At 39.6% G+C, this 8,885-nt stretch overlaps 1 protein-coding gene across 1 annotated transcript; it reads left to right on the plus strand.

Moving 5' to 3' along the window:
• Nucleotides 1–491: 491 nt before the first annotated feature.
• Nucleotides 492–8,575, plus strand: LOC135476351 (uncharacterized). The gene is made up of 6 exons (XM_064756350.1): nucleotides 492–519; nucleotides 679–773; nucleotides 1,639–1,927; nucleotides 2,866–2,969; nucleotides 3,461–3,548; nucleotides 6,878–8,575. The coding sequence occupies exons 1-6, from the start codon at nucleotides 492–494 to the stop codon at nucleotides 7,501–7,503; spliced, it is 1,230 nt and encodes a 409-aa protein (XP_064612420.1). The 3' UTR covers nucleotides 7,504–8,575.
• Nucleotides 8,576–8,885: the final 310 nt, after the last annotated feature.

Consider the following 8,885-nt stretch of genomic DNA (forward strand, 5'->3'; position numbering starts at 1 on the left):
TTGTCTTGTATAATCACCTCAACTTATGTTTTAATAGAAGTATAAGGTGAGAGGAGAGAATGGCCAAGTAGTGTTTGTTCACAAAACAAAAGTTTTATCTGTTTTTACATTTTTAATATTTTTCACCCAGATGCCATTACACTGAAAGAAAAAAAATTTGTTTAAAGATGCCCCAATCTGAGCTGCATTGGGATAAGCTTGTCATTGATTGGTCTAAAATGCATGACATCTGCAGAGGGAGGGAAAGAGAACATCAGCTAAAAATAAACCGTTTTTGACACATTTTCTTCTGGTTTTTGGGTAGAGTAGACTTTAACACCGCCGTAGCGGCATTTGTTGTGTAACGTGATACCACTGTTTTATCAGAATTAAATAACAGTTGATACTATGATATGTTTCCACAATGTTTTTAATGAAATTAGAGTTAAATTATCCATAACATGATAAAGTTTTACAGGTTTATAAACTTGTGCAAATTCACACAAAATATAATGTATCTATCCCAGAACAGTGATATGTGTTGGTAGTCTCACCAGTCCTAGGTCAATCCATGATTGATAACATATTTCATTGTTTAAAACTAGATAACTGTACTGAATGTGAATTCAAGTCACCTAAATTTAATGTTGAAAAATAAATTGTCAGAATACAAATTTTATAACTGAGTTGTTATTTCAGATGTTTTCCAGGCCTCTCCAGTGATTGGATTTGCAGGAAAGAAATCTTTAAATCAGAACGAATACCTGTTTGAAGGTGACACCAGTCAAGAGACAGTAAGAACAATTATGCATCTAATTATATTATATTATATTATTTTATATTTATATCAATACAAAGCTGTGTTCTGAAAGACATATTCTGAATATTATTTTTGCTTTTGTTTATATGTCACAAATGTTTATTTTTTGCCTCAATTTCTGTTTTCTGAATTTTTTCTTTGAGAATGGTAGGGAAGTATTTTTTATTTTGTAACAGATATAGCTTTTATGGTAAACCAGCTGATAGCCAGTCAAACAGATTTATTGATTTATTTGTTTATGATTTAAAATTGCACTCAATAAAATTTCTTCTATGTGAAGGTGGTCAGATTTATGGGTGGGAACTGGGCAGATCCTAAGAAATCCATCATTGTTTGCCAGGTACCTGACAATTTTCCCAACTTTAAGCTACAGCGAAACCGGCAAAAGCGGAAACTGATTTCATGGGTGTGTTTATCATCCTCGGCCTCACTGTAGTTTCCTGATCTCTAACCATCGTCATACCTGATGTACTGGTCCCAGTTTACTGAATGTCAGGATTTCATGTCATCCTCAGCCTCACTGCAGCTTCCTGATCTCTAACCATTGTCATGTCTGATGTACTCTTCCCAGTTTACTGAATGTCAGGATTTCATGTCATCCTCAGCCTCACTGCAGCTTCCTCATCTGTAACCATCGTCATGTCTGATGTACTCTTCCCAGTTTACTGAATGTCAGGATTTCATGAAGTCAGTTTTATTTCAGACATTTAATTTTCAGTCTGTTAGTTGAAGGACTAGTTGTGGCCAAACATAAGATTTAGATTTACCTATGAAAGATAGTGTGAAATCATTCAGTACTTGTCAGTGCTCAAATTAGATATGTGCACTCATTTTTTCAGACAGCTCCAGTAGATGATAATGATGATGTCATGTCCAGCATGTCAGAATCACTGTTGTCACATCAAAACATACCATTCACCAACTCTAATGCACCAGTATCATCACAGACCTGGAGAAAGGGTATGGGGACTAAGGGGGATAACTCTCAGAGCAGGCATGTAAAGGGGCACAACTCAGACTGGATGGGTCACAGCCAAGGAACACAGTTCAGTCCAAGTATTTTAGGCCCACAACATGTATCTCAGATGCAACAGAGCTTTAAAACCAGCCTGCCAAATGAGGGGTCAGGTCTGTCCTTTTCCCTGTCTTTGTAATATGAATTTCCTTATGTATTCTGATTGGCAAATGTCATTGTGTATGGAAGACTAGGATATTAAAGTGTGATTTTGACAACAGGTAGTAACCAATGATCAGCCAATTAAACCCTTTATGTGCACAATGCTTGGTTCTATACCATGGTTTTTAATCATTCAAAGTCCTAAAAAAAAAAAAAAAAAAAAACCTATAAAAAATCTACTAACAGTACAGTTCAAATTTAGCAATATTCTTAATTCAGTTTTGGAGCCCCCTAGTCTTAAAAGCAGATGTAACCAAGCAACAGTTTGTGCTCAAATGCTCAGATTCCTGATGGTGTGAGTGAAAATTAGATTTATACGTATGTACCAGTTTGCATGTTTTGAGTCAAATGCTCAGATTCCTGATGGTCTAAAGTGAAAATTAGATTTATACGTATGTACCAGTTTGCGTGTTTTGAGTCAAATGCTCAGATTCCTGATGGTCTAAAGTGAAAATTAGATTTATACGTATGTACCAGTTTGCATGTTTTGAGTCAAATGCCCAGATTCCTGATGGTGTGAGTGAAAATTAGATTTATACGTATGTACCAGTTTGCATGTTTTGAGTCAAATGCTGAGATTCCTGATGGTGTGAGTGAAAATTAGATTTATATTTTAAGAAAAAATCAACGAAAAAGCCATAATTTACTGTATTTTTATCATAAAGTTTGGCGCGTAAAGATGCACTTTCAAAAGCATGCAATTTTAAATTCTACTTAAATTTTCTGATAAGAAGTTAATTAAACTTAAGTGAATCAATCAGAATGTGTCACATGAAAAATGCTTAACTTTAAGTGGAATACAGTATATTAGTTATCATCTTAATTAGCAGAAGTATATGTGTTAATTATATTAGAGGATTTCATTGAGCTGATTTTATTATGTTTCCAGTTTTGTCAGGGTTTAATGAAGAAGAAGTAGACTTGTTGCACAAATGTCAAAACAGATTGAAGGACATCAAAATCCTACTGAATACTTCAAGTAACAACCATCAGGTGATCTATAAGTTCTAAGAAGACAAGTTTTCCCCATTTTGGGTATAATATTCTGGGGGAAGTTCTCTTGCTAATTATTGGTTAATTATCACACTGTTGATGGAATTAATTACTTATGTCCAGTGTCTGAGAATTATTGACACTTTCCCCAAATCTCAATGTTTGTAGGGCCTTGCCACCATAGTGTCATTTTCCTTTTATTCTTCCTTTGTTTAAAAATTCATGAGATTTGCTTGTCTAAAATGCTTCAGTGGAAAAGTTTGAGAAAATGTTACGATTGTGATTTTGAACATCTTCCAGTTTATAACCAGCTTGTTTCGCTAATGAAGTCAGCTAGTGGAAAAAATTTCAGCTGATTTTAATAGAAAATTTTCTCTTCCCTGCCTCTGGTACCCTTGTGTTATGATAAATTTCCCATCCTAGATTTGATATGGAATTATAGTGTGTCTTTTATTTTAATCACTGTTAATATTGCTTTCACTTTTGAACAGGATGTGATGGTAAAGATAGGAGAGACACAAGGCCTTATTATTCAGGGACTTGAGACACTACATTCTTCAAATGGTGTTATAAGTTCAGGTGAGAGTCTCAAATTTTTATGGACATTCAAATATTGTTTGATACAGTTCCCCCCCCCCCCACCAAAAAAAAATTAAAGGCTCATTAAATTAAAGTTAAATAGGACTTAGTGTGTAGTGCATTCTGGGACAGGGTTTTTCAGATTCACGTGCTTACATTGTTACTGTGGTAATCGTGTCTTTTGGTTGTACATGAAATTCTCTTGATACTAATTTTCACCCATATGGCATTTGTCACGTGTGTGAAAGTTCACCACTTAGTCATCAAAGGCCGATGGTTTACTCTCGGCACGCCAGTCTCGTGCATCTGACCACCACTGTATACATGTAAGTCTTGAGTATGACATGAAACAAACAATAAAGTACATAAATTAGTGTGCCATTCTTGGAATAAACGCACATGTACATATATCTTCGGGCCAGTATGGACATGTACATATATCCTCGGGCCAGTATGGACATGTACATATATCCTCGGGCCAGTATGCGCATGTTCATGTATCCTCAGGCCAGTATGGACATGTACATGTATCCTCGGGCCAGTATGGACATGTACATGTATCATCGGGCCAGTATGAACATGTACATATATCCTCGGGCCAGTATGAACATGTACATATGTCCTCGGGCCAGTATGAACATGTACATATATCCTCGGGCCAGTATGGACATGTTCATATATCCTCAGGCCATTTTGAACATGTACATGTATCCTCGAGCCAGTATGCACATGTTCATATATCCTTGGGCCAGTATGCGCATGTTCATGTATCCTCAGGCCAGTATGGACATGTACATGTATCCTCGAGCCAGTATGCACATGTTCATATATCCTTGGGCCAGTATGCGCATGTACATGTATCCTCGGGCCAGTATGAACATGTACATGTATCCTCGGGCCAGTATGGACATGTACATGTATCATCGGGCCAGTATGGACATGTATATGTATCCTCAGGCCATTTTGAACATGTACATGTATCCTCGAGCCAGTATGCACATGTTCATATATCCTTGGGCCAGTATGCGCATGTTCATGTATCCTCAGGCCAGTATGAACATGTACATGTATCCTCAGGCCAGTATGAACATGTACATGTATCCTCAGGCCAGTATGAACATGTACATGTATCCTCGGGCCAGTATGGACATGTACATGTATCCTCGGGCCAGTATGGACATGTATATGTATCCTCGGGCCAGTATGAACATGTACATGTATCCTCAGGCCAGTATGCACATGTTCATGTATCCTCAGGCCAGTATGCACATGTTCATGTATCCTCAGGCCAGTATGGACATGTACATGTATCCTCGAGCCAGTATGCACATGTTCATATATCCTTGGGCCAGTATGCGCATGTTCATGTATCCTCAGGCCAGTATGAACATGTACATGTATCCTCAGGCCAGTATGAACATGTACACGTATCCTCGGGCCAGTATGAACATGTACATGTATCCTCGGGCCAGTATGAACATGTACATGTATCCTCGGGCCAGTATGAACATGTACATGTATCATCGGGCCAGTATGAACATGTACACGTATCCTCGAGCCAGTGTGTACATGTACATGTATCCTCGAGCCAGTATGAACATGTACATGTATCCTCGAGCCGGTATGAACATGTACATGTATCATCGGGCCAGTATGAAAAAGATACCTATATCCTCGGGCCATTTTGAACATGTACATGTATCCTCGAGCCAGTATGAACATGTACATATATCCTCAGGCCAGTATGGACATGTACATGTATCCTCGGGCCAGTATGGACATGTTCATATAACCTCAGGCCAGTATGGACATGTTCATATATCCTCGGGCCAGTATGGACATGTTCATATATCCTCGGGCCAGTATGAACATGTACATATATCCTCGGGCCAGTATGGACATGTACATATATCCTCGGGCCAGTATGCGCATGTTCATGTATCCTCAGGCCAGTATGAACATGTACATGTATCCTCAGGCCAGTATGAACATGTACATGTATCCTCAGGCCAGTATGAACATGTACATGTATCCTCAGGCCAGTATGAACATGTACATATATCCTCAGGCCAGTATGGACATGTACATGTATCCTCGGGCCAGTATGGACATGTTCATATAACCTCAGGCCAGTATGGACATGTACATGTATCATCGGGCCAGTATGGACATGTATATGTATCCTCAGGCCATTTTGAACATGTACATGTATCCTCGAGCCAGTATGCACATGTTCATATATCCTTGGGCCAGTATGCGCATGTTCATGTATCCTCAGGCCAGTATGAACATGTACATGTATCCTCAGGCCAGTATGAACATGTACATGTATCCTCAGGCCAGTATGAACATGTACATGTATCCTCGGGCCAGTATGGACATGTACATGTATCCTCGGGCCAGTATGGACATGTATATGTATCCTCGGGCCAGTATGAACATGTACATGTATCCTCAGGCCAGTATGCACATGTTCATGTATCCTCAGGCCAGTATGCACATGTTCATGTATCCTCAGGCCAGTATGAACATGTACATGTATCCTCAGGCCAGTATGAACATGTACACGTATCCTCGGGCCAGTATGAACATGTACATGTATCCTCGGGCCAGTATGAACATGTACATGTATCCTCGGGCCAGTATGAACATGTACATGTATCCTCGAGCCAGTATGAACATGTACACGTATCCTCGAGCCAGTGTGTACATGTACATGTATCCTCGAGCCAGTATGAACATGTACATGTATCCTCGAGCCGGTATGAACATGTACATGTATCATCGGGCCAGTATGAAAAAGATACCTATATCCTCGGGCCATTTTGAACATGTACATGTATCCTCGAGCCAGTATGAACATGTACATATATCCTCAGGCCAGTATGGACATGTACATGTATCCCCGGGCCAGTATGGACATGTATATGTATCCTCGGGCCATTTTGAACATGTACATGTATCCTCGAGCCAGTATGCACATGTTCATGTATCCTTTTTCACTTTGAATCGATGACAGCCAGCATAATAGTGGGAGGTAACCAGTGGTACAAAACATGTTAAGATTTACACATACATTAATGTGTGTATAAAGCTGGTGAGGTGCTAAGATTAATGTCCTGTAATGGTCTTACTCCTCCAGGCAAAAACCTGACCCGTGATGTAGGTATATCAAGAGTAACGTAGCTTTAAGTTTGTGGTAAAAGACTTCAATAAGTAAATGAATCATATACAACAAGGGTTAATTTCTGTAAGGTCTAGGTGTTGAAGCAGAGATGAGGAAACTGAAGAATCTATTGTCAACCTTTTTGTCATTCTTTTATTTACAGACTGGAAAACTCGTTTTGAAACTTTAAAGGGACATCTGGGTCAAATCCGACAAGCTCATGATGTCAAACGAGAGCAACTGGCATTACAGGTCAAACAGAGAGGTCAAACCAAAGACAAGAGACAAAAAATTCACAAAGAGCTATTGTCACTGAGCATGCAACAAAAGTCTCTCTTGAATCTTTTCCAAAAACAACAAGACATCAACAAGCTCATGAAATCCTGTATTCAGACAGCTCAGTCCAGTGATTTATCACAGCAGAAGACTTTGAGTTCAAGGTCATCACCAGTGTCAGACCCAAGGTCATCACCAAGGTCACATTCAAATTCTAGGTCAGTACCAAGGTCAAGGTCATCTTTGACAAAATCACCACTAACTTTAAGTGGATCTAGCAAATCAAGTCCGTCAGTTACGAAATCAGCTCAGAATGAAAAACTGCCTAATGAAGATTTAAAGAAGAAGAGAGAGGAAGAAAGTCAAGCTGAATGGAACACAATATCAGCATCAACAACTGACATGACTGCCTCAAAATTGGGAGACAAAGAAAAGACATTTAGCAGAGGATTTGACAGTGAGACACAGCCACTTGCCTCAGAGACAAGAAATTGGGTTCATGTCCGATTGTAGCTCAGGTTTAAAAACTACTTCTGGGACTCCAGCAGATCTTGATACAACTGCTGTTAAACGCATGGAGAATGTTAAAAAAATCCATGGTGGTGACTGGTGTGGGGTTGAAGAGGAAGACGGCTGGGTTAGAGGCAGAGGGACAACAAGACACAAAACCTCCACACATGCTGTAATATGTGTTCATGCTCTACATGGTTCAGAGAAGAAAAAGTGTTTGAATCCAGAAGGAATACAGGTTAGTGGTAATTTGCTGTCAGGTAAAGGTTCTGAGGCAGGTGATGTGATAGTCGTCCAGCCAAGTCAGAAACAACCAGTCCACATGGGCAATAAAGAGATGAAGAGTGCAAACATCCTTTAACATTGGACGAGGTGTAACGGGTGTGAGTCTGCTGTGATGAAGGAGTGCAACGTCAGGCAATGTTGGACAAAGTGTAGCATGGTGTGAGACTGCTGTGATGATGTCAGCTAAGTCACAGAGTCAAGACAAAATGTTGTGCACCAACAGGAAGGAGAGTTCCATGGGATCAAACAGCGTATTGGTCAGCCCGGGGGTTCCAGGACATTAACAGGTTCCACAGTTTCCAAACAACCAGAAGAGCTGGGATATCAACAACTGGAAAGTACATTTGCTCAAACGAAAAGCTCTATCACAAACCTCCCTCAAGCTGGCCCAGTGTTTAAATCTAGTACTGATACAGCATCTTTGACCACCCCCAAAGTTCTACCTTCGAGTGACATAAGATTTCATTGTACAGATTCTGTTCTTCAGACAGCTGCTGTTGGATCAAAGCAGGACACTATCCTACCCTAATGTCACACCTTACAAAGTTCTGCCCAAGTTACCTGGCAGGAAAAACAACTGTGCTCCGCACAGTTATGCTTCAAAGGTTTTACCTGAGAAACAGAGCCATGCGCAAGTCAGTGGTGACGATCAGGTAAACTCGGCTGCTGAGATGTCTCGAAGTGATGGATGCAGTGGTATGCGACAGGTTCAGTCTGCTGGTTGTAAGCCTCACGGGACTGAGACATCACAGACACTGGTAAATGTAAGCCTTACTGTAAAGTTGTAAGCCTTACTGAAAGTTGTAAGCCTTACTGTAAAGTTGTCATAGTGGTAAATAAATTCAAGACTTATCCGAAATTCTATTGCCTTTGCAGGCAATATTTTGAAACATTTTGAGATAACTATGGAGTGTAGAAAAATAATGTGCGCAGTTTCATGAAGCCTTCATCTTTAGTGACACAAACAAACCATTAAGTATCATTGTCATGATAACTGTGTGCATGACTTCCACTCAAAAAAGTGCTTTAGTATTTGAAAAAGTTAAAGATTTAGAATAAGTCAAGAGATGTTGTATGTCCATGTATAAAAGAACAGGACA

Source organism: Liolophura sinensis, chromosome 10, assembly GCF_032854445.1.
Source record: "Liolophura sinensis isolate JHLJ2023 chromosome 10, CUHK_Ljap_v2, whole genome shotgun sequence".
Taxonomy (NCBI): Eukaryota; Metazoa; Mollusca; class Polyplacophora; order Chitonida; family Chitonidae; genus Liolophura; species Liolophura sinensis.

Coding starts and splice junctions, on each gene's coding strand:
- LOC135476351 (XM_064756350.1), top strand. CDS start 492: ATGTATCTATCCCAGAACAGTGATATGT. Junction 520..678: donor ATCCCAGAACAGTGATATGT/GTTGGTAGTCTC, acceptor TTGTTATTTCAG/ATGTTTTCCAGGCCTCTCCA. Junction 2,970..3,460: donor CTTCAAGTAACAACCATCAG/GTGATCTATAAG, acceptor ACTTTTGAACAG/GATGTGATGGTAAAGATAGG.